The sequence below is a fragment of the Malus domestica genome, chromosome 04 (genome assembly GCF_042453785.1).
Source record: "Malus domestica chromosome 04, GDT2T_hap1".
Lineage (NCBI taxonomy): Eukaryota > Viridiplantae > Streptophyta > Magnoliopsida > Rosales > Rosaceae > Malus > Malus domestica.
This window is the reverse complement of record NC_091664.1, coordinates 29,032,817-29,058,676: the sequence shown is the minus strand read 5'-3', so window position 1 is coordinate 29,058,676 and position 25,860 is coordinate 29,032,817. Positions and strand designations below refer to the sequence as shown.

The window sequence follows — 25,860 nt, the reverse complement described above, 5'->3', positions numbered from 1 at the left end:
AGAGAAAGGTTTCGATAGTTTAGAAAGAGAGAGAGTTAGTATCAGACATTAGAGGGAGAGAGAGACTGGAAACCAAGATATAAAAAAAATAAGACGGGCCCCATGGCTCACCAATTAAAATTTAAAGAAATCATTTTATTAAATAGAAAGTGGGTGTGGTTGTAACACTTTCCAAACATAGGTATATATATTACAAAAGCATCTTCATAGTATAAAGTCATCCATCATCTATATTATAAAGAAGTGTGTGAAAACATGTTCTAAATAGTATATCGTCATCCATCAGATATCATATAAGAACATGAGTTCGATATAAAATATGGTATTCTAAAATATTCTAAGTAAGCATAATATCTCATAAAACATTTCATATAACGTAATCAGTAAATCGAGTTTTTCATAAAACGTAAACAATACTTCGCCGTCGAAAAGCTGCACAGACTAGCTAAGACATAACGCCGCAAGATATGCACCTAAGCACATAAAGGGTTCAATTAATCAAACTTTGCTCAAACAACTTAATTTAGGAAAATGGACGTCAGAAACGGGTCCAGGACGTTGAAGTTAGCCTAGGAACTGTTCTGGATGAAAACCCGAAAAACGGTAAAAAAGTCAATGTTGACCGTTGACCGGTCAAAGTCAAAGTTAACGGGTCAAACAGGGTCAACCGGGTCGGACCGATTTAGGGTTAGATTCGGGTTAGATCCCAAGGTTTGGGTTGGGTTGGTTTGGGCTCTATGGGTTTGGGCCTAGTGGGTTAGCCAGGTTAGGCTTAGGGTTTTAGGTAGGCTGGGTTTAGGGCTTAAGGTCAACGAGCTGAAGGCCCAACTTCTATACGGCCCAAGGGCCTTATTTCAAATGGGTTTAGGGTTTAAAATGGCCAAGGGCCCTGGGTTCTGAATAGGGGGCTTGGGCTTGAAAGTCCGGCCCATAGCCTTTGGGTTTTAAAAGAAAACAAAATAAATAAAAGAAAAAGGAAATGGTTGGGTTGGGCTTAGTGGCTAACGGGCCCAAGGCCCAACTCCTAAATGGCCAAAAGGGCCATGTTTGACTGGGTTTGGGTAAACCGGCCCAACAGCCTGGTTTCGATAGGGGAGAGTGCCACATCCCTGTTCGGGCCCCCACCACATCTCGGGTTCGACTCTACCGTAACATGATATTGTCCACTTTAGGCCCCAACCACGCCTTCACGATTTTGTTTCTGGGAACTCACACGAGAACTTCCCAGTAGGTCACCCATCATGGGATTGCTCTCGCTTAACTTCGGAGTTCCGATGGAACCCGAAGCTAGTAAGCTCCCAAAATGCCTCTTGCTAGGTAGAGATGGGAATATACCTATAAGGCTTACAAGATCCACTCCCTTGGGCGACGTGAGATGTTACAATCCACCCCCCTTAGGGGCCCGACGTCCTCGTTGGCACACTTCCGACTAGGGATTGGCTTTGATACCAAATTGTCACATCCTGGGTCGGGCCCCCACCACATCTTGGGCTTGACTCCGCCGTAGCACGATATTGTCCGCTTTGGGCCCCGACTATGCCTTCACGGTTTTGTTTTTGGGAACTCACATGAAAACTTCCCAGTGGGTCACCTATCATAAGATTGCTCTCGCTTAACTTCGGAGTTTCGATGGAACCTGAAGCCAGTGAGCTCCCAAAATGCCTCTTGCTAGGTAGAGATGGGAATATACATATAAGGCTTACAAGATCCACTCCCCTGGGCGATGTGGGATGTTACAATCCACCCCTCTTAGGGGCCCGACGTCCTCATTGGCACAGCTCCGGCTAGGGATTGGCTCTGATACCAAATTTTCACATCCTGGGTCGGGCCCCCACCACATCCCGGGCTCGACTCCACCGTAGCACGATATTGTCCGCTTTGGGCCCTGACTATGCCTTCACGGTTTTGTTTCTGGGAACTCACATGAGAACTTCCTAGTGGGTCACCTATCATGGGATTGCTCTCGCACGAACTCGCTTAACTTCGGAGTTCCAATGGAACCTAAAGCCAGTGAGCTCCCAAAAGGTTTCGTGCTATGTAGAGATAAGAATATACATATAAGGCTCCACTCCCCTGGACAATGTGGGATGTTATAAAAAAGACGTCGGAGCTTCCCCAGCTCCGATCGACGATGACCAAACACCTTAGGGTCTGATCTAAGCATAAAAATGAAGAGGGAGATGAGTAAGTTGGTATTTGGGGTTCGCCGTGAAACGATCGGTGTTGGCTGGGATCTCGTTCAAAGTCCACGAGAGTTCGTCGGGGATTTTCCCACTTCACAAAGATGAGAGAGAAATAATGAAAGTCCTCGGGGTGGTGGTGATGTTGCGCCTTTGTCGGGGTAGTGGTGTGGGTGTGCGTGGGTATGGGTGTGTCAATCGGGGAAATGAATGAGGAGAGAGTGAGAGAGAGTGAGAGTTGAGCTGAGAGGGGGAGAGAGAAAAGTGTTGACTCGAGGGAGAAAAGAAGAGAGAGTTCAGTGCTTGCCACGTGGCAAGCTGTGAGAGGATGAGGGGTTTGAGAGAATCCAAAAAGTGGATCCGGATAGGGTAAGAAATGAGGGACCAAATTGAATTTTTTTATAAACTTTTAGGGACATTATGGTATTACAAATTAATAACGGGGGTGGGGTTTCACATTGTATTTATCATTTGGAGTACACTGTCATGTTTAAAACATCACCGTTTGATTTATTTTATTTTTTTTGGTTAACAAGATCTTTTGCAAGATTTTAGGAGTTTAATTTATTTTGGATAACAACAATTTATGTAATTTGAATTAATTAGTAAATGAATTAAAATTGTAAAAAGTAGTTTGATCAAATCTCTAAAAACCTTAGATGTATGGTTAAGAAATCCAAAAACCAAACATCCAGATCAAAATGCCCCAAATTATTAGTGTGTTGTATGGTCAAACCGAGGTTTATTTCTTCTTGGGAAATGGCCGGAATGTAGAATTAACAAATTATGATTGTTGAAATAATTAAAATGATTGACATATTTATCAAATATTAGTGACGCTAGCGATCAATCACTGGTTTTGGGGATGAACAAGGACGAAAAACAATACAACTAGCTCCAATTATTTTTTTCATTATATATGGCATCTCTCTTGTATGACATAATTAACAATGGAGCCTGCCTGATAAACAGACTGCATCATGCATGTTTATAGCTATATATATATATAGTTACTCCACATGAACTGTAAGTTTCATTCCATTTTCACAATAGGGAGGCGTATAAGGTGCGAAGTGGATTGTGCCCTTCTCCAAAACCACATGATCATTTCCTGAAGTGTATAATTCTATGAGGCCCGGTGAATATAACGCACACTTCTCGAACAAATAGGTGTCCCGTAGTTCAGCAACCATGAGAAGCGGATCTTTATATTTGAAAACTGTTTTCAAAAAACGATATTGAATTAGTAAACAAACTAGCTGCTAATCAAATATAGTAATATTTGAGGAATCGGATGCATGAACAGAAATTGAAAAGAAAACCAAAGTTTCAGTAATTTTACCCAAAACATCTCCAGCCTTGAACTTCTTGCCCTCAGTCCACTGGGTTAAGTTAGCATCAGGGCTCCATCTTTTCTCATCCCCCACTATATATTCTTTTCCATCAACTTGTTCGCATTGGAGCAGCAAACAGCTGACAAAAAGGCCGATTCCAATCACCAAAACTTTGTTCATTCCAATTGTCATCTTTGATCGATCCACAAACAAACTAAATATATATGTAACCTTAACCTTTCTCTATTAACTCCAAATACAAAACAGTTTATATATACAGCATTGAGCCTATTACGCATTCAATTAGTACGTTTTGATTTGCTTCTCCAAATGCCATATGATATTTCCATAATTAATAATCACATATATTGAACAATTATTATTGAAAATATTCCTTATTCTTCTATGCTCAACTCATAATCGAGGACAATTTCTGAAATCACATTAATTTCTAATGATTTTGTACCATTTTAGAGATATCATTGAATGGGTGGGATGATTCATTGAAATTTTGTAATGATTTTAACGTCAAATACTTGACCTTGCCAATGCGGGAATTGGTTTTCCATGAGTCACTGTGTGGTGCCACTCGTGAGTGGGTGTTTTGGAGAATATAGTCTCACACCGGCAATTGTGTTGCTTTGTAGTTCGTTTAGTTTTTATTTTCTAGTCTAATTTTTTTTAGTTTTAAGACATGAATATTAGTTTGGATGGCTTGGATGATACTGGTTTATACGAAGCATGTTACATGAAACATGTTTTGTGTATTTTGTGCTATAGCGATTAGTGAGTGAGTGTTGAATGTTGATTATTGAAACGACCTTGTGATGCTAAAATTTAAGAAAATTTTGTTTTGGCTTCGTTTCGAGATTTGCTCATAGTAGTGTATTATTATTAGTTTTTTGCAGCAAAATGGTTATATCTATAACTCTGCATTTTTTTAAAACGGTTATTCATAGTTGTAACTATCAATTTTAAATGGATAGGTAACTGCGGTTATCCATACCCACGAATATTTTGTACATCTTTACTTGCGGCCGAAAACAGGCCTCATTGTAAATTTCATACCTAGTAGTTTGGTTGAGCCAAAGAAACTTATTTGCACCTTCTTAAATTTTAGGTAGACGGGCCATGGGCCCACTCCAACAACACCGATACTGTCCCCACTTAGCCTCAGTGTTAGTTAGAATGGGGTAATTCTATATAAATAGCTTGTTCTCAAGCCTTCTAACTGGTGTGGGACAAATGAATTCTAACACTCCCCCGCACGTGAGACCCCATTTTTATGGGTCACACGTGGAGTTCCACACATCGGCAACCACGTGGAGCCAAGACGGGGCTCACCCGTTCGCGCTGGGCCAATGCACATGGCATCTCTTGGCCTACGTGGAGCCAAGTCATTGCTCACCCATTTGCGTTGGGCCAAAGGGGACCCACCCGTTCACGTGGATGTACGGACCCGTCCCCGGGCTCTGATACCATCTTAAATTTCAGGTAGACGGGCCATGAGCCCACTTCAACAACACCGATACTGTCCCCACTTGGCCACCTGCTCAATCCGTCAAGTGTGGGGTTTTCATACAAAAAGCCTCGGTGTTAGTTAGAGTAGGGTAATTCTATTTAAAGTACTCTTTCTCCTTCCCTCTGTCCGATGTGGGACAATTGGTTTCAACACACCTGGGTGCAACTAGGGTCGGGACAACCTAAATCCCTCCCACCCAGTAGAAAAACCAATATCGTGTAGATTATAAAACCATTAATATATGTGAGATCTAAGATGATGTTTGTAGAAAAGAAAACACTACATATTAATAGTCTTTCCCCTCACTCTCTCAGAACCACAATTTGAGCTGGTTGTGCTTTCAAATACCATGGAAATCCATCTACAACGACTCGATTCCCATGGGAATTGCAAGCACCCCAGAAACTGATAAGTCTACAAGAACCACTAGATTTAACATTGTTTAAATGTTCTATCTATCCACCTATTCAAGAACTGAAAGCGACCTGCTTGTGTCGGTTCAGATCGCCCAGATACTTAGTTGAATTATATTCTTGTGCATCTGATAGTTCTTCTGAGTATGTTCTTTGCAGAAACCTCCTTTTCGATTCTTTTGCACATTTGGATACATAATCATCGCCTCTTAGCAGCACCACAACCTGCGCCAAACCAAAATGTGTCATCATCCCGCTATCCAATACCTCAAACATTTTAGTGAAACTAGGAGGCTGAAACTTCATGAAACAAGGTATGATGACCTCGCTCAATCAAGTCATCATGAATAGTTAACTCAGAAAAATAACAGGATATCTGTCTGGAATTTGTACTTACCTGACTCATGCGAGGACGTAGAATAGAAGACTGCTCGATGCATAAAGCTGCTGTCAAAACCATGTGATCCATTTCTTTCCGGTCATAGTTGTCACCAATATTAGGATCGACAAGCTCCTTGATCTCATTGTTATCAAGCAAAGGCTTTGCCTACAAAGAGTAAAAAAATTACATCCGCAGCTAAGGACTTGCATATATCGACAACAATAGATGGTAATGTTCTAATTATACAGAAGCAAACCTACCCAAAGTACAAGGCTTTTCTGAAGATCATCCAAAGCTGGACGCCCGGTTATAAGCTCCAGTAGTAGGACTCCGAAAGAATAAACATCAGTTTTTTCATCTACTATTCCATGCATGAAATACTCGGGAGCAAAATACCTGACATTCAAGGGTAAGAAATGAAGACATTGAAAAATAAAGAATCTTATTTAATTGTAACAAAACAGTTTACCGTACATACCCAAATGTACCCTCAGATTTAGGGACATTGTGATGAGTCCATTGTTTGGGTAGCCACTTTGCAAGCCCGAAATCACATATCTAGCATAAATTGGCTATACAGATCAGTAAGTTGATTATAAAGAGAAACAAAAAGGGCACATAGTTTAGGTCCAGTGAGGTAACGCACATGAGAAGGCCAATACGATTCGTATACAATTTGTCAATTTCTCTTTGTCAATATGAAGGAGGCAAGAGGAAAAGATGTAAAACACAGTCCGTTTTAGCACAATAAGAAACACCGGATTGAGCCTGAGTAAGTATGCTAAATGGCAAACAGAGCAAATAAGTATCGAGATTCATTAAAATTCTTTATGATTAAACATTTGAAAGCATATCCTTAAGCTTATGCGCTTATTTATCTCATGACCGTAAAGTTCACCCCTGGCCAGGCTTATCAAATATGCATTTAAACAATGCGAACTTGATTCTTAAATGCAGCGGCTAAAATGCGGCTAAAATGCATAGTTTTCTATATCCGGGGAGATCTTATGTACTAAGAATTGTAGCTGTCGGCACATGCCTGTCATTTATGTTGAACAGGTATTGAACACAATATGATAAAATTGTTCCAGGACGCTCTCTCCCCAGGATAAAAACTGACTGCAAATAGATAATTGTAACGTTTATGTGCATAAAAAAGGTTGCATACAATCGACGAAGCTAGACAATGAAGTCAGTAACCAAAGACTGTTGGTGGCTTTATGTTTCAAGATACCGCAAAGACTATCTAATTGTAACGTGTAGCCAAACTTGTTAGCATATTGTAAATTAACTCTACAAAATAAACCAGGAAATACGGAAGTCTTTCAAGTTTCAATGTTTGAGCAATTTTTGTTGTGAAACTTGGAAAATACCTGCGGCACAAAATCCTCTGTGAGCAGAATATTATCGGCTTTGATGTCTCTATGAATGATTCGCCTCTGGCAACTCTCATGAAGATACAGCAGACCATCTGCTGTCCCCAAAGCAATTTTGTATCTTTTACTCCAATCAAGTTCATTAGCCTTCGGACCTGGAATATGCAGATGACTTAAAAAGAAAGCACATAAACGAATAGGCAGTTTGAAACTAAGAACAGGAATCCAGAAGTCATGAACTTACCGTGCAGGAGCGATCCTAAACTTCCAAGTGAAAATAATTCGAAAACAAGGTGCATTCCTCCTTCAACGCAACATCCAATCAACTTAGCAGTATTAGGATGATCAACATGAGCTATAGTGCCAAGTTCAGATAGAAAGCCTGCTGTTTTCTCATCTGCTGTTCCTTTCGTCAGCCGCTTGACTGCTACTAGCTGCCCACTTTTCAAGCGACCCTTGTAAACTTCTGAATAACCACCCTTTCCAATTGTGTTTTCTGCGAGAAATATCCCCACAGAGAAAATGTCATAATCAAAATGAAATTAAAAAGGTTTGTGAATTCTGCTATTTATTTTAAACATATGAGTCCACATATCGGAATTGGTTAGTAGGTCTTAATATCTGGCGGAAGTTACTGACCACTGTTAAAATTATCGGTCGCCTTTTGGAGCTCGGCAATGGTAAAATTCACCAACGAAGACTTGAAGTTGGATATATTAGTCAATGCTGGATTCTCTCTTGCACACCCAATCCTTCTTCGTGATGATATCTTTGGCACACCAAGTGGAGGGAAGGAGACTAAGCGCTTAAGCGATCTCTTACCCCATTGTTTAAAGAATTTATGCCAGTGAGAAAGTGAACTTGAACTTGAACAATGCACTGATGACTCAGTCGTGCTATTTTCAGTTGTGCTGTTTTCAGAAGAGCTAGTCTCGGGTTCAAAGCCTCTCATGCAAGCTTCTAAAACTCCTCTAGGAGTTTGGACATCGTCCTTCTCTTTTTCCATGTCGATATACCTCAAATCTACGAAGAAGAAACCCGAGCATTATGACATAGGAATCAGAACACGAAAACAGATAAACAAACCAAAAAGGAAGTTACCTTGGGCAGAAGCAGAAGTAAGTAGTGCTTTCTGTTTTCTCTGTTTCACCTTAGAAATCTCATCTGGGACCTTCAGTGATAATTTTTTGGGTTCATTTCCAGCTCCCCTGGATAGAAATTAATAAAAATGTTGGCACAAAATATAAGAATCACAACAAATGAAGGACTAAAAAGGCGAAGAAACCCCCTTACGGATTATATGTCACAATTTCAGAAACAAGTTACAAAATCCATATATATCTTTTAACTTTTCTGTTAAGGTAATAAAAATTTACCAACTTCCTCAAATGCCAAAAAGGTAAAAACTTTAGACCATTTACTGCCATTGCTTGCACAGACATTAAAAACCCACACCCAATTTTCTCAAACTCAAACAAACACAGACAACAACAACCAGGCCTTAAGTGGGGTCGGCCGGATGAATCCTAGAACTTCATTTCACTCAGTTTTGCGGCAAGTCTTCCATTAGCTAAACAAACATAGAAAAAGTAGAAATTTTCCAGATGTATACACACACATATACATACATATATGCAAATATAGCATTGAAAACCCAAAAACCCCACCACAACAATCAACAGAAAAGCTCAGAAAAAAGTTCTAGAAAAAACTCAGATGCTGAAAAGACCAAACTTTTTCAGATTGGCATACGAAATCTACAAAACCCAGAAGTTCACCTCAATATAAAACATCAAAAAACGTATACTTTAAATACATAAAAATAAAAATAAAGAAAAAAAAACCGAAATGAGAGAACAGGAAGGAGAAATGAGGCATACCATGAAGAATAAGGTCCTTTCACTTCACCATTCGCCATCAACACTCTCCCACCAGATGCACAGAGACTGCTGTGCTGCTTTCCTCAACAAAGGAGGCCCTGCAAATTTATAAACCAAAATTTCTGATATTTTAAGCTACAAGGATGATTGTTATTATCTATATTGATAGAGAAAGGAATCTAGAAGCTAAACATTTGAACGGAGTCTCGTCTCCTTCTCTCTCTCTCTCTCTCCTGTTTGACACACTGTATGGTTTTCGGTTTCAATGTGTTTTTTGCATCGGTCCGAAAGAGTCGCTGCTGGGTCGAACTGGGTTACTGACAAGTGTTCAGATTAGGACAGCGACTTCTGCTCACAACCTTGAATGAAAGTGAGTGAGAGAGAGAGAGAGGGTGGACGTTGGTCGTGGGTGTTAATAAAGCATTTTTGGGATCTACATATGAGTCTGCTGAGGAGGCGATCCGGACCGTTAAAATTTGATCTAACGGTTACAATTATTGTAATTTTTAGAGGATCTCATGTTTGTAACTATTGAATCAAATTTCGACGGTCCGAATTACCTGCTCAGCAGGTTCAGCTTTATTGGATCCGGAAGGGATCCGGATCCAAGTTTTTTAGTATGTAGGCCATGGTTTATGAGATATCTCCACTATTGCACAATTAAGATGCCAAAGTTTTCAACTTTGGGGGCTTTTCGATTTATTTTTCTTTATTTTTTATTTTTTAACAATCGATATTATTTAGGGGGAAGGGATGGGCTTAACTTCACAATTGGCTAACAATAATGTGGTTCAAATCCTTTTTTGGCGAGAATCGAACCTAAGACCTCCCACTTACAAGTGAATAGGAATATCACTAAATCTTCGTACTAAGTGGCTTCTAAAAAAAAGATTGTTCAACCGGTATCAACCAATGAGGCAATCTAGACCAACTGTGCACCAACCCATAATCCTTCCATTGTTGAGAGCAGGAGGCTTTCGCTGCTATGTGAACCTAGCCTGACGCATTCGTGACTCCAAGCCACATGACCCAACCCACAACTTGGATCAGGCGAGCCAATCAATTCGTGACTTAGCTCAACTTTTGAGTAATTATATTTGCTCAAAATTCAGTTACATCGACCATAAACTATGGAAATTGTTTGGGTTAATATTTAACTTAAAACTTCAAGGGAATAAAAGCCCAACAGAGCTTAATAAAGGAGATTTTGCCTGAAGCCCAGCACCAAGCCCGGATACCCATCTCTAGACAATATAATGATTCCTCATTAAATGCAAGGGTTAGGTGCTTACAAGAGAAGTGACAACCAATGAAAATCAACTAACTATCGGCCCAAAAGCACTTTTCCGAATGGCAAAACGTGTAAAAATGCTGATGACTCACTACCCTTCAGTTGCTTTTGGATAAGAGCATAAATGGTGCAGTCGGGCTAATTCGCCTATAAATAGGGAAAGAGGGCCCAGAGACAAGGACACTCAACCAATCAAACAAACAAATATACAACTTATCTCTCAGTCAAGCAAATATCCAGAAAGTTGTGTTTTGTCCAAATTTTGCACCCTTTTAGCCTTAGACTTCATTTAGAAAGACATCTTTTGTCTATGTAAAAGCTCTGCTACCTTCTCCAAATGCTTTAGTATCGATTCTCTTGTGTAAACTCATTTACAACTCATCCTTCCTTCAATACCTAACCCTTTAGAACTATAACGTTGTAAGACGTTTAACCTTGCCCGCCTCTCTTTGTTTTGTCTTTCAATTAATAGATCTGGTGTTGTAATGTATTCCCTAGTATATATTCAAGTCATTTCCAGTCTTTTGATGATCCAAAGTTCCATCAGTTCTCAGATCTATTTCACTTAATGGTTTTATTGTCATAAAAAGATTAAAAGTGAATTAAAGTTGATGACTTGATCAGATATGGATCTCCACCCTTTAAGCATACAAGATAAAGAACTAAAAGTCATTGATCTCAAGGCATAGAAAAGAACTTAATGTAAACTTAACTCATCTACGACAATCCTTTGATAACAAGAAGTCAAAATAACTTTGGACGCAAATAATCAACTTAAATACACTTATTCTACATCTGCCATACAGAGATGGCAATGACACGCCTTAGCACTTAGTTAGTTTTGATTGCGAGCCTCAATGCCTACACCTAAGGCCCCACAAAGGTACATTTCAGAACTAAATTTGCCCTCTTTTTGCAGCATCTTGGCAAGCTGGAGCCCGACAATCAACCAAAGTGCCAACTCCTCGAGGAGCTGTGTGCTCGAGCTAGGGACCTCGTTCAACTAGATTTCCTGCCCGAACAGAAACCTTTTTTTTTTTTTTTTGGATCTTCCTTTGAACATTTGGGAGTTGTTAAATACGTGAGATCATGTCTATAGTTTTGGCAATGATTCATTAACTTTGTTGATTCTGAGGGTTCATATTTATGGAAGAATCTACAAACAAATGCTAAACCTATTAGAAATGGTCAAGTGCATACTTGAATTCTATACATTTTTTGGTATTCCATCCATACAAATACAAAGTTATAAACTTTTATGCATTGATAACATTGCTCCAAATGCAAAAGTTACACCAACTAATTTGAACTTGTGTAATTATTTTCGAGAAACCTAACCACATACGGTTGGATATGCTGCATTTATAGTAGAAAGTGCAAGCAATATCTCTAATAGTATTCACTTCTTTTTACAAGAAAGCGATATTTTGTCAACCACTAACAAACAATATTATATGAAATAAAGACATCCTGAATAAAATCAGAATGATATGTAGTAGTTATGATTTCAACAGAAATTACTTTCATGTTTGAAATAAAAACAACAAGTCGTTATGAGTTTAATGGAAATTTCTTTTTTTTTTAATCACCTAGAAACTAGATTTTTTAGAGAAATTAATATAAATAAATGTTATTGTTAAAAGTACACCAAAAAAAAGTATTCAAATTTTGAGTTTTGATTACACAAGACAAGAGGAATGGGAGTAAATAGAGAACAACACAAGGGCTTTTGAGAAACCAAAAAAAGATGAACCCCCAATGTAACGGAGGGAGAGGCCCCAAAACGACATGATATAATATTTGCGCAGGAATGTTGTGTTGTCCCATCGAAGACAACCCCAATAGGGTCAGTAATATTGGCCAAATAATAAAGTGCTTTAAAAAAATGCTATATATAATATAGTATAAAATAAAATAATACTTCGCAACCTACACGAAATATATAGTATGATGTTGTTCCTTTTCTTGCAATATGCAGCTTACAATATTTTCTTTACAGCTGAGGTTAAGTCTGGCAAATTGTGTTTGTCTCTCTGTATCATATTCGTTATCTCAATGAATCGTATTATATCAAACTCGTTATCTTGACGGGTTCTTAACATATGATCCGATAACGATTCGATTCGTTAAAGAGTTATATCGGGTTAATGAACATGCGAGAAATTGTGATATCTAATGTCTAGATCCGGAAAACAACGATATCTTATTGGATATTAAAAAGTAATTTGATAACAACTCGACTCGTAAACAAATTTTAATTAACTAATGATCCGATAATAAATTAAATTGTTAACGAGTTGACCAAAAAAATTGTGTTCGAAACGCTATAGTAATGTGATCAATTTTATGAACGTAATATAAGTTGCTCTCATTGTTGACGTAAAGTGTACACTCCTATTACCAATGCATAGTTGCATATTAATTATTTATTAGTGACAATGAAATGAGGCTAAAATTGCATGGCCTTGAAGTGTCGGTGTGTATCTGTTAGGTATGGTGTTTGAGTAGTGAAATCAAATTAAGAAATGGACCCGATATATGCCGGTTGGCTGATGTGCACTGTCTTGAGTCGTGGTTCTTTATGAATGATGGATTTATGCTTTTGGCCATGGAGATGTAGACTTTCAAACTATACACATTAAATTTGTTCACTGCTAAAAAATGTTATTTTGCCGACTAATTCTAAGCTGACAAAACAAATTTATTGTTGGAAGATGAGTCATTTCCTGACAAAAGTTTTGATTTGTCAGCTGAATGTTTAATTAGTGAAGTATAGCTTAATCTGTAAGCAACTCACAAACTATAAATACTGTATTTGTACCATTTATTTCTCAGTTAATGAAATAACAGAGTATATTCTTTCTTTGTTTCTCCCTCTAAAATACTTTCTTTCATTCTCGATATCTCTCTTGTTTTTCTGTAAAGATGGTATCGTGAGCCTCTCTTACTTGTGCATCCATATGGAGGATTCTAGTACTTCCGCTTGGTGATAGACTACTAGCTATGCTAGCATCAGTTGCAAGTGAGAATGCGACACACGATTGAATCCTAGCACATCCTATTGTACTATAGAGTAAAGTTGAAAAGCTGAAGTGACGAAAACTTCATTGACAATATGGAAAAGAAAAGGGTAAATTTGAAAACATGACAAATGAATTTTAGAGGAGGCACTACTTAACTTCTTAGATGTTATGAGATATTCATTTTTAACCGTACATATATACAAAAGTAACTTGCTAAAACTCCAAAAGTAAAAGTTTATGCACATACGTCAACTTATGATTTGTCTATAAAAAAAAATCACTCTTTACATAAGGAGCCAAGTATTTTCTTCTTAGGAATAGGCTTTGAGGCTAGCCAAGTTAGATAATAAAGACAATGTGTCACATATGTCCTCAAGTTTGAATCACAAATTTGAAATGTAGAAACAATATAAAGAAGGTGGGCTTATATATAAAAGAGGTGGGCTTTTTACATTTTAATAGATTGGCTTAGTACTTCCCCAAGATATTGGCATCCGAGCAATGGACTCCAATCTTATGGAAGTGGTCTGTTTGGGTTGGGGATTGCTGATGAGCCCACACAGTCCTTTAGTACATAAGCTTTTTTTTATTTTTTATTTTTTTTATTTAGTAAAATAAGGGGGTTAATACATAAGCTTTTTAATACCAATATTGATTTTTTTTCCAAAGGTTAGAAAGAGCCATCACGCAACAATACTCTTCAACTTTTACGTAACGATATAATGCATTTTGATTTAGTATGGTGAAGAATTGAGGCCCATGTACTTCAGGTCTCAAGAACATGATTACCAGCTTATTTTCAAGTAACGAGCTAATGTGTTTTGAAGAGAATTAATCATGTTTTTGAGACCTAATTTTGACCTGAGGTCCATAGCCTCAAATTCCTCACCACAGTATATCAAAAAGCGAATAATGTGTACTACACCAACCATAACGAAATCCGAATCTATAGACTACTTTGTAATTGTATGTATCTTTAGATGATTCGAAAATATTGCCATTAGGGATATGACTAAGAGCACCTCATTGAGGTTGGCACGCGAATACGAGGATGAGTACAGCGACATCGATAAGAACCACATGCACCGCCTTTCCGGCTTTGCTCCTTCGTCAGATTCTGCTGCTTTTTGGTGAAGCTTCTTTTTTCTTCTTTACCTTCTTCGATTTGGATTTGGTGATTCACCAGCAGAAGCAGTGGTACCAGCCATCGTCTCGGCTGATCTTCATTGCCTTTTCTTTTTCTCTCCCTGTGAACTTTGTTTCATCCTTTATTTCTGTTGTCTTAGATAGAAAAGAAAATGAGATGCGAAGGAGTTTGCAGAAAATATAAGAACTGAAGTTTTAGAGAACAATGAAACTCGTATAATCTTCTGAGAAAGTGACCAAAGTTACAAGAAAATGAGAGAGAGAGAGATCGATTTATACAAAATACAGAGCTTGCTTAGCTCTAAAGCTACAGCTCCTTAACCATATGCAGTTATAAGCCATTAGAATGCAGACATCTGTCAGCAGTTTTGAATGGTTGTTCTTTACATGTCGTAAATGGTAGTCAAGCTATTTTCAAGACTGCAATTCTCGCCCGCGAGCTTGCTGTGTATCGTAGCATCACTTTCTATATGATTCTGTTGTCTGCTTGGCTGTTTGGCTTTTAATGAATTTAATTTCTCATTGCTTAAAAAAAGAAAGAGATGGAAGCCGAGTGCAGGAAGGTGATAGTGAAAACATTAGTGCGGATTCTCACTCTGAAAGAGTAAACTTTGTAGTCTTCTTGATTCGTTTTGGCATCTGAATGAGCAAAATGAATGAGTAGGTCAAATAATGGCGTTTGTACGATCAAATAATGTGATCTATTTACACATGATACTATCATAATATCATTTGTATGCGTATACATATATATATATATATATATATATTTTTTTTTTTTGGACAATACTTACATTCATTCCATAACAGTTTCTCCATAAATTTATGATTAATGTATTTTCACTATATAAATTAATAATTTGAATTGTTTGTACGGTAAAATACAGCAATCACAAGAGGTGGAGTGGATAAGGTGGTGCACTCCAAGAGGTGGGTGCAAATGCCACCAGTTGCCCCCCTTCTTGTAAAAAAAAAAGTGAGTGCAAATTTTCCTATTTTTCCACTCTTAACTATTTTAGACCACAATTTAAAACGGATATGATTGATAAAAGTTGGGCCAACGTATGAGGAAAACTGTGGAGTATATGGGGTGAGATCTTTAGGGTTTAGGATTTAAAACAAGATTTTGGACAAGACCAAAGTAACTAAGAGACTTACTCATTCTCAAAGGGAAGTTCCATTATCCGTGGCTCCAAATGGGGATCAAATCAAACCTTTGTTTTTTTTTTTTTTTTTCTAAATGGACATGTACATTTTGAGTTCTTCACCACTTTAGAGACAAAGTGAGTATTGATTGATTTTTTAACTAAAAATTCTTGAGTATTAATTCCTGAACTTGTTACAATGTAGAACAATGATTTTTTGAATAATTCCATTAGAACTCCCATTTCTTATTTGTTCCTTAAAATTCTTTCTTTGATCGGTATGTCCCTAACCTTATTGTCAATACTTGGTAACAAAAGTACAAATTAAATCATGCATTTTGGGTCACAATATGGAGCAATGATGGCCAATTTTTATACCTCACATTTTGGTGGTGTAATACATGTGTATTGACTTGATCATGTCAAATGAAAACTTTGTTTTGGAAAAAAATTCATTAAAATAGTAAAAAATATACATATGACAGGCATGCCTCTTAGAACAACTCAAAAGTTAGAACAAATAAAAAAAATACATCACAACCCTACTATTACAAACACTCAACATAAAAAATGATTCTTCTATCATGGACCTTAGTCCTAAACCCCAGTAGTCACGAGGACCAAAACATTGCAAGCCCGAGAAATAATGTAGAGGCTCCATGAGGAAAAGATCACACCAATCAATGATTTTGCAATCGTTAGTAGAGAAGACCTGCTATGAGTTTCTTCTGACAAACGTTGAGTTTCCTTCTCATAGTCATTTGTTGAGCGCACAAGCCACAAACACCACCACCGCATATTTGAACGAGATTGAACAAGCCACGATCATGGCTACAACCACAAAATCTCTCATCGACAAAGCGAGACAGCAACCACAACCACAAATTGAAGGCTCTCCTCAGTAGAACAAGAGAGTGACTACAAATATAAACAAAGAGGAGATAAAAAAGAGATAAAAGAAAGATCGTCGCTGACTCAAATGCAAAAAGCAAAGGTCGGCAGCAAGTTTTGTTTTTTTTTTTCCTCTTGCTTGTCTCTAGCCGCGGGGAGAGACGTCGGAAACTTAACTGAACAAAGAATTAATGTAATTATGCTAAAATAATACTTTCAAGCGCTGACATGGTCATTCATAATTTCTTATTTCTTCCGGATTAATATATGTGTGTCGTTAACTTTGGATTTAAGCTCCTTAATTATAGGGAACTTTCATGAAAAGGGCTTGGACAAAGTTTATTTTAATAAAAAAACCATGCTATAATTTTATTTAATTAAAAAGACTTAAAATTTAATGAAAAACCCTTAAATTTTAATCAAAAGGACAAAAGAGCTTAAATTTTAATGAAAAAGACATAATTTTAATATTAAAAAAAAATCTGACATGCGCACAAACTATTTATGAAACTTTCTACATTGTTTATGAAACTTACGATACAATTTATGAAACTTACTACACTGTTTATGAAAACTTACGATACTGTTTATGAAACTTACTACACTGTTTATAAAAATACAGTCAGAGTTAGCAACCATCTAAAACCTGCAATACCATGGATTAATTAGAATTTGCAATTTTCTCAAACAATTCACTTTGTATTGAAAAAGGCAGTTAATGGACTTGATTTGATTTGATATTGTTCCCTTCTATTATTGGCAAACCTTCCCTTATGCAACCTCGTTCCATCAAGCTATGACTTTCCACAAAATGAGGCACGGAGGAAACTGGGTTTGATTTGTAGGCAATTACAATTAGGGTATAGGTTTGCTAGGCTTTGTCGTGGAGGGAGGCGAGGAGACAGAGAGGATGGTGCTTTTGTGGATGGAGTTGACGATGAAGTGTGGGAGAGGGGATTGAGATGGGGTTTACGGAAGAGGGTTGGAATTACGGGGGTGGGGGGGGGGAGGGAAGGGAGGGAGTTACAGAGAGGGGGGGAAGAGGGGAAAGGCAAGAGACATCACAAAGAGCCGCCGAGGGGGGGGGAGGGGGGGAATACATGTATACTCTTTCTTTCATCTCTTCACTTCCCAAGCATGAGACTAAAAGGAAAGATGCAGAAACCTTTCCAGTTGGTCATGCATTCTGTATCGCAATGAAGAATACCATAAACATCATTGACGATGACCTGGGTTTTTTTAAGTTCTTTATTTATTTTTGTCTTTATCATTAAATAAAATCTAATGTATGGTTTTTTTGTTAAAATATAAAGATTTAAAGTTATTTTCATTAGTTTTCCTTTAATTATATCTATAATCATATTTTTCAACAGTTGGAAGAGATTTAAAAAATACACAGCATATTTTGTTAGGTTTGATAGCAAAAGTATTGATTCCTTTGTATTAGGACAACTGAATCTGCTAATTAGAATAGGACATCCCTAATCCAACCAAGAAACATTAGGATAAACCTAAGGCCTATCAGTACCAGGCCTCTTCTGTCAACTATTCATTTATTTGTTTGTTTTGACTGTTAGACCAAGTCTTACATTCTAGAACAATGAAGTTCTAAATATTCCCAGATAGCTCTTAAATCAGTGCTAATTGTTAAAATATCCCACATTGGTTAAGACACAGAAAAAAAAGAGTTTCAACTCCACTTTTACTAATATCGGGATCTTTTATGATAAAACCTTATACATGTCGGACTAAACAAATGTACTCGGTCAATTATCTAAATGTACTCTTTTTCCCGTTAATTATAGCAAAAGTGTAAAAATATTCTTCCGATCAACTCTATATAGTATATAGGAGAGAAGCTATAGGTGTGAGTGTACACACCCAAGACCCGCAAATTTAAAATTCAGTTAGAAGTTAGGAACACATCCCCAAGTCAATTTAAATTGCTTCCCTACAACAGTAACTGCCAAACTTCCATTCCACCTTCAAGGCTTCAAGGCATTTGTGAGCTCCCAAAGAATGAAGTCAAACTTGTTAGAGTAATTTGAATTAGCTGGGTTTCTATGTAAGTAATAAATCTGAGAGAATAGGAAAGGATGCAATATGAAGAAATGCTCTCTGCTCACTCTCAAAGTCTGAGATGTGATTTTTCATATATATAACTTAACACACGCGCTAAGGCATAAGTACATAACTATTAACCTTAGCTGCATACACACAACCAACAATACAATCTCAGCCTTACACTTGTCATAATCTAAGACTAAGTGAATACACAATTCAAAACAAGGCTTATTTACTTTAACTTTACTTAGCTCACAGCTTATACACTAATACTCCCCTTTAAGCTTTGAGCTGATACAACTCCAAGCTTATCTCTGAGATGGTTGAATCTCTCTTTTGGTAAGGCCTTGGTAAAAATGTCTGCCACTTGTTCTTTGGTTGGACAGTATACCAAATCAACAATTCCTTGCTGCAAGGCATCCTTTATGAAGTGATATCTTCTGTCAATGTGCTTAGTCCTTTGGTGAAACACTGGATTTTTAGTTATTGAGATTGCTTCAGCTTGTAACTCTCCAAAATCTTCAAGAACAAACCTGATCCATATAGCTTGAGATGTTGCTTCGGCAGCACTAATATATTCAGCCTCTGCTGTGGATAGTGCAACACAATTTTGTTTCACAGAAGCCCATGAGAACACTCAACTGCCAAAAGAAAAAGCATAGCCTGAGGTACTCTTGCTGTCATCTATTGATCCTCCCCAATCACTATCACAGAAACCAACTAAAACTGCCTTCTTGCCTTTCATATAATGCAAATCATAATCCAGTGTTCCTTTGATATATCTAAGCACTCTCTTAGCTATCCCATAGTGCTTGTTAGAAGGACCATGCATATATCTAGCTAACAAACTAGCTGCATACATCACATCTGGTCTTGTAGCAGTAAGATACAATAAACTGCCTACAAGCTTTCTGTATTTCTCTTCATCTGCTGCACCACTTCCATCTTCTTTACTTAACTTTTCAGTAGCCACAAGAGGTATAGAGACAGATTTACATTCTTTCAATCCAAACTTATCCAACAGGGAAGAGGCATACTTCTATTGATGAATGAAGATGCTAGATTCTGTTTGAATTACCCCCATCCCCAAGAAATGGTGAAGAAGGCCCAAGTCTGACATCTCATACTTCTCCTTCATATCTTCTTTGAACTCATCCAGCATATCTTGATTGTTTCCAGTATACACAATATCATCCACATATATGGAGATTATTAGTATATCCTTTTCTCCCCTTGTCTTAGTGTAGAGAGTTGCTTCACTTAAGCTTTTCTCAAACCCACACTTAGCAAAATAGCTGTCAATCTCTCCATACCAGGCCCTAGGCGCCTGTTTCAAGCCATAAAGGGCCTTGTGCAATTTGTAAACCTTATCTTCCTTGCCATTAATCACAAACCCTTCAGGTTGATCAACATATACTTCTTCTTGCAATATTCCATTTAAGAAAGCAGACTTAACATCTAATTGAAATAGCTTCCAGCTTCTGTGTGCAGCAAGTGCAATCAGTGTTCTGATGGTGTCCAATCTGGCAACTGAAGCAAAAGTCTCATTGTAATCGAGTCCTGGTTTCTGCACATATCCTTTAGCAACTAGCCTTGCCTTGTTCTTTTGTATTGAGCCATCCAAATTCAGTTTGGTTTTGAACACCCATTTCACACCAATAACCTGCTTATCACTTGGTCTGTCTACAAGCTTCCAAGTCTTATTTTTCTCAATCATGGATAATTCTTCTTTCATAGCTTTTATCCAAGCTTTATCTTGTGCAGCTTCCTCATACTTCTCTGGCTCCACAATACAGAGATTGCATTGTGCTAGGATATCACTGATATTTCTCCATTTAACTGGTGTATGATCATAAGGACTAGTGATCTCAACAGTTTCAGAGACATCTCTATCTTGTTCTTCCATTTGATTACTATTTTCTACTTCTGTCACTTCTTGTAGACTGAAATCACCCACAGTCCTATACTGATCTTGAATGTCAGTTATTGCAATAGATTTCTCTGAATTCTGCTTCCAATTCCAAGATATAGTTTCATCGAAGACCACATCCCTTGATATGATTAACTTCCTTGAACATGGATCAAATACTCTGTACCCTTTCTCACAAGTTGCATAACCCACAAACACACATTTGACAGACTTTGCATCAAGCTTTTGTCTTCTTTCTGCTGGTACATGAACATAACAGAGTGATCCAAACACTTTTAAGTGACCAATCCCTGGTTTTCTCCCACTATAGGCTTCAAAAGGAGTTATATTATCAAGAGCTTTTGTAGGTGATCTGTTCAAAATATAAACAGCTGTATGTACAGCTTCTGCCCACAGAAAGTATGGCATGCTTTTATCATGAATCATTGCCCTAGCCATCTCTACAATTGTTCTATTCTTTCTCTCCACTACTCCATTTTGCTGTGGAGTATAAGCAATGGATAACTGTCTTTGTATGCCTTCAGATTCCAACAACTTGCTGAATTCAGTTGAGAGAAATTCTCCCCCTATCACTCCTTAGGCATTTCACTTTAAATCCACATTGTAACTCCACCATAGCTTTGAACTTTCTGAAACAGATTAGTGCCTCAGACTTATGTCGTAGGAAATAAACCCATGACATTCTTGTGTGATCATCAATAAACAACATGAAATATTTATTCCCAGCAATTGATTCATTATTCATGGGACCACACAAATCTGTGTGTATTAATTCTAGAGGATTCTTAGCTCTCCAAGCTTGTTCTTTTGGAAACCAATCTCTGTGTTGTTTTCCCATTTGACATCCTACACACACACCATCAACATCTTCAAGATGTGGAAGACCATGCACCATTTCTTTTTCTCTAAGCTGCTTGAGGCTTCTAAGATTTAGGTGTCCTAGTCTTTTGTGCCACGTCCAGGTACATTCAGTTACACTAGCCTTCAATGCAACTTGATCAAATTGCATTAAAGACAAAGGATAGCACCTATTACTTTTCATCTTAACCTTGATAACCAGACAATCAAGTGAAGGACCATCAAATATGCAACACTCTCTTCCACCAAATAGCAAATAATATCCATGTTCATCCATCTGTCCCACACTCAACAGATTTTCCTTCAAACCAGGTAGAAACATGACTTCCTTGATGCATTTAATACCAGAATTTGTATCAATCACAAGTGAACCTATTCCAGCAACATCTACCAGATTTCCAGTGGGCATTTGTACTTTTCCAGTGACATTTGTCCTTACATCCATAAGTAGCTCAGCATTTCCAGTCATGTGGTTACTACAACCACTATCAATGTACCCGTTTTCATTCACCTTGACTTCAGTAATTGCACTGTTAGCATAAAACAAATTGCCTGTCACTTCTGCTTGATTAGCACAGTTTGCCTTCTGAACAACCTTGCCTGCTGTGCATTCTCTAGCCCAATGCCCGAACCTATCACAGTTGTGACATTTGGATTGTCCCTTGTATCGACATTCTCCAAAGTGAAACTTAGAGCACACTTTACACTGTGGTTTAACTATATCTTGCTTCATGAATCCTGAAGAAGATGAATTCTGTGCAGAATTAGTAAATGATCTCTGTTGGAACTTAGGCTTAGACTCCCATTTCTTGCCTTTAGAATTCCAGTTTTTCTGAGATTTGGATGAACCAGAGTATGCACTACTCCTGTTTTGTTCCTTTGGATTCACAGAAAGTGAAGAAAATGCTCTCTCAGTTGCATCAACAGTATGTAAATCAAACCGTTATTCTTGGCTTTTCAAAATTGCTACAACTTCCTGCAATTCTACAGTCTCCAAGCATTTTGTATTTTCAATGACTAAACATATGGGATCATATGGTTTACTGAGACTAATCAGAACTTTCTGTACAAGCCTTTCATTAGACAGAATCTCACCAAATGCTTTCATCTGATTAATCAATTCATTTAGCCTAGTAAGATATCCAGACAGAGTTTCATCATCACGCATCCTGGCATACTCAAATTCACGTCTCAGATTTTGTAGTTTCACAGATCTTACCTGATCACCACCATGGTACTCACCATATAACAAATCCCATGCCATCTTCACAGAATCTGCATTAGCTATCCGAGGAAATATCTGATCTGAGACTGCATTCTGAATAATACCCAGAGCTTTTGCATCTTGCATATATGCTACGACCATTTTCTCATCGTCTTCTTCTTCATCTGAGCTTCCTTCAGCCTTCTTCTTCTTCTTTGTTTCTGAGATCGTAATCCCTTTTTCAATTAATTTCCATAACCCATGAGATTTGAAGATCGTCACCATCTTGATTCTCCAGAACTCGTAGTTCTCACCGGAGAAGATCGGAGTTCTCACCTCAGAACTTCCAGATCCAGCCATCTCTTAGCTTAGACGAGACGAACACAAACCGAAATCGGATTCTATGGTGTTTTGGAGTCTTCGCCTGAATCGGAACGAGCTCGAGTGTAGCTCGATTACTTCACAGTTTACTCCCAGATCTCAAATGATCGAATCTGGCTCTGAGGCCATGTTAGAGTAATTTGAATTAGCTGGGTTTCTATGTAAGTAATAAATCTGAGAGAATAGGAAATGATGCAATATGAAGAAATGCTCTCTGCTCACTCTCAAAGTCTGAGATGTGATTTTTCATATATATAACTTAACACACGCACTAAGGCATAAGTACATAACTATTAACCTTAGCTGCATACACATAACCAACAATACAATCTCAGCCTTACACTTGTCATAATCTAAGACTAAGTGAATACACAATTCAAAACAAGGCTTATTTACTTTAACTTTACTTAGCTCACAGCTTATACACTAATAAAACTTCCCATTCCATTCCAAAATAAAACAAAATTTATGCTGCAGTCTGCAAATATCAATGAAAACCCTATTGATCTCTCAATTTCTTCTCCTCCTTGGATTGGTCTTACCCCTCACCAATTCTAAAGCAATTTCCCATGAAAATTTCCATAGAAAATTGGGTAGTGCAGCTAATTCTCCATGCCCATTGAACATCGATCTTATCCAAAAACTCATCACCCAAAACGATATTCCATTGCCCTTGCTAGATATTGCTACCAAGTGCCAGTACGTGCTACAAGGAATCCGTCTCCTTCGATCAGACTATCTTCGGACCACCGGATTGTTTTCATTGTCTCCAGATGTTCTGGATGCCTGCTGGGTTTCGTATGTGAATCTAGTTGATCGATTCATTCCCAGGTTTGATATTAAGTCCAAATGTGGCTTGAAGACCAATTTCATGTCACAAACTTGTAAGAACATCACAACAAAGTCTGATTTTGAAACCTTAGTTTCTGGAGATGAGTTGCAACAAATGAAGGGCTCTTGTGATCAGTCTTTGAAGAAGAATTCTGGTTGTAATTCCTGCGTGGATCGCTTGTCAAGAGTTCGCACATCTTATTTCAGAGTCTCAAATGATGGCAATGTTTCTGATTGCAATGGCTACCCGTTTATATATGCTGCGGCATTTTCCAACAGGTTCGGACCAACAGATATGGGGACTGCCAAGTGTTTGTTTCTGCTTGATTTCTCACCGTCTAATAAAAAGTCCGGAGATCCCAAGCCGGTGATGTGGGGGATTGTGACGGGTTCTTTTTATGGATTTATAGGGGCATTGGTTGTGGTTTGGTTTCTTTGGATATGGAACAAGAAATGGAAGAGGAAGAACAAGGAAAATTTGGCTCAAATTGAAGAAGTTTCGAGTGGGGAGATGGAAATTAGTGGTCGAATTAGTACTTCTTCAATAAAGTTCAGCTTCGAGGAAATACAAAAGGCTACGAGGAATTTCGCAAGGGAGAACATAATTGGTATGGGAGGATATGGGAATGTTTACAAGGGGATGTTGCAAGATGGCTCTGAAGTTGCATTGAAAAGGTTCAAGAACTGCTCTGCAGCCGGAGACCAAGTTTTCGCACACGAAGTGGAGGTGATCGCAAGCGTAAGGCATGTGAATCTTGTGTCCTTGAGAGGCTATTGTATTGCGACCGTGTATAAAGGAGACCACCGGAGAATTCTAGCTTGTGAATTGGTGCAAAATGGAAGCCTCTATGACCATCTGTTCCAACCGAAATTCAAGAAGCTTAGCTGGTCAATTCGCCAAAAGATTGCGCTTGGAGTGGCTCGTGGGTTGGCTTATTTACACCACGGCGTACAGCCTGCTATCATTCAGCGTGACATCAAAGTGAGCAACGTGCTTTTAGATGAAGCATTTGAAGCTAAACTGGCAGATTTTGGCCTTGCAAAGTTCACACCAGAGGGGCAGACACATGTGAGCACTAGGGTTGCCGGCACGCTAGGTTATGTTGCTCCTGAGTACGCTTTGTATGGCCAAATATCTCAAAAGATCGATGTGTACAGTTTCGGGGTTGTACTGCTTGAGCTTTTAAGTGGGAAAAAAGCAGTTATAGAATTCAACGACGAGAATAGGCCTTTGTTGTTGTCAGATTGGGCATGGTCACAAGTCAGGGAAGGCAGAGTTTTGGATGTCATTGATGAATGCATGCCGGAATTAGGCCCGCCGGAAGTAATGGAGAAGTATGCTTTGGTTGCTGTGCTTGCTTCTCATCCAGTTGTAAATGCTAGGCCATCAATGGACCAGATTGTAAAAATTCTGGAAAATGATATCCCAATTCCAACCATCCCCGATCGTCCATTGCTCTTGTAGCATAATCTGATGATGCAGAGAGATGAATGAGCTTCAATAGTGTGTGTTTACAAATCAAACCCGGCTGACCAAGAATGTACATTTTATTTTATACATCCATTTGTAATAGCACTTCCTCAACCAGAATGATATTGTAGTAGCATGTGATTGGCTTGATATGCTGTCATATCGTTGTGACGGTGAGTAAGAAATTGTTTAATTTATTCATGAATGATGCTTTTTACTTAGAGAAATGTTTCGCTACTTAGTACAACAGTCTAATGACTTCTTTCTTATAAGTGACATGTTTTAGATCCGATTCTCGTCAAAGATAAATTCAAATCAAATTATTATGGATATCCCATTGTATAATTTAGCCCAAACCTCCATCCTCTCTTAGTGTCAATATATTTATAAACAAAACAACTTAGAGAAATGTTTCAAAAGCCTTCAGTTTTAATTTTTGTTTTAGAAGAATAGATTCTAAACAAATTAATAAGAGAAAGGGTCAAATCTTGACCATGGTTAGGGCAACAAACAACAACAGTTTTATTGATAAGGGTTA

General features: G+C 38.0%; 2 protein-coding genes and 1 long non-coding RNA gene across 3 annotated transcripts; 1 reads left to right on the top strand and 2 right to left on the bottom strand.

Moving 5' to 3' along the window:
- Window positions 1-3,190: 3,190 nt before the first annotated feature.
- On the bottom strand, window positions 3,191-4,411 carry LOC139195372 (uncharacterized). Its single transcript, XR_011580217.1, has 2 exons — window positions 3,523-4,411; window positions 3,191-3,399 (listed from the first exon to the last, which is right to left on the bottom strand). It is a non-coding gene; the product is annotated as an uncharacterized lncRNA (long non-coding RNA).
- Window positions 4,412-5,255: 844 nt separating this feature from the next.
- Window positions 5,256-9,496, bottom strand: LOC103433992 (receptor-like cytosolic serine/threonine-protein kinase RBK2). Its single transcript, XM_070820863.1, has 10 exons — window positions 9,280-9,496; window positions 9,088-9,185; window positions 8,309-8,415; window positions 7,847-8,230; window positions 7,452-7,703; window positions 7,205-7,362; window positions 6,310-6,389; window positions 6,092-6,227; window positions 5,847-5,996; window positions 5,256-5,674 (listed from the first exon to the last, which is right to left on the bottom strand). Exons 2-10 carry the CDS (start codon window positions 9,123-9,125, stop codon window positions 5,504-5,506), a joined length of 1,476 nt encoding a protein of 491 aa, XP_070676964.1. The 5' UTR covers window positions 9,126-9,185; window positions 9,280-9,496; the 3' UTR covers window positions 5,256-5,503.
- A 13,966-nt stretch (window positions 9,497-23,462) lies between these two features.
- On the top strand, window positions 23,463-25,472 carry LOC139195203 (probable LRR receptor-like serine/threonine-protein kinase RKF3). Its single transcript, XM_070820349.1, has one exon. The coding sequence runs from the start codon at window positions 23,511-23,513 to the stop codon at window positions 25,314-25,316; it is 1,806 nt and encodes a 601-aa protein (XP_070676450.1). The 5' UTR covers window positions 23,463-23,510; the 3' UTR covers window positions 25,317-25,472.
- The last annotated feature ends 388 nt before the right edge of the window (window positions 25,473-25,860 follow it).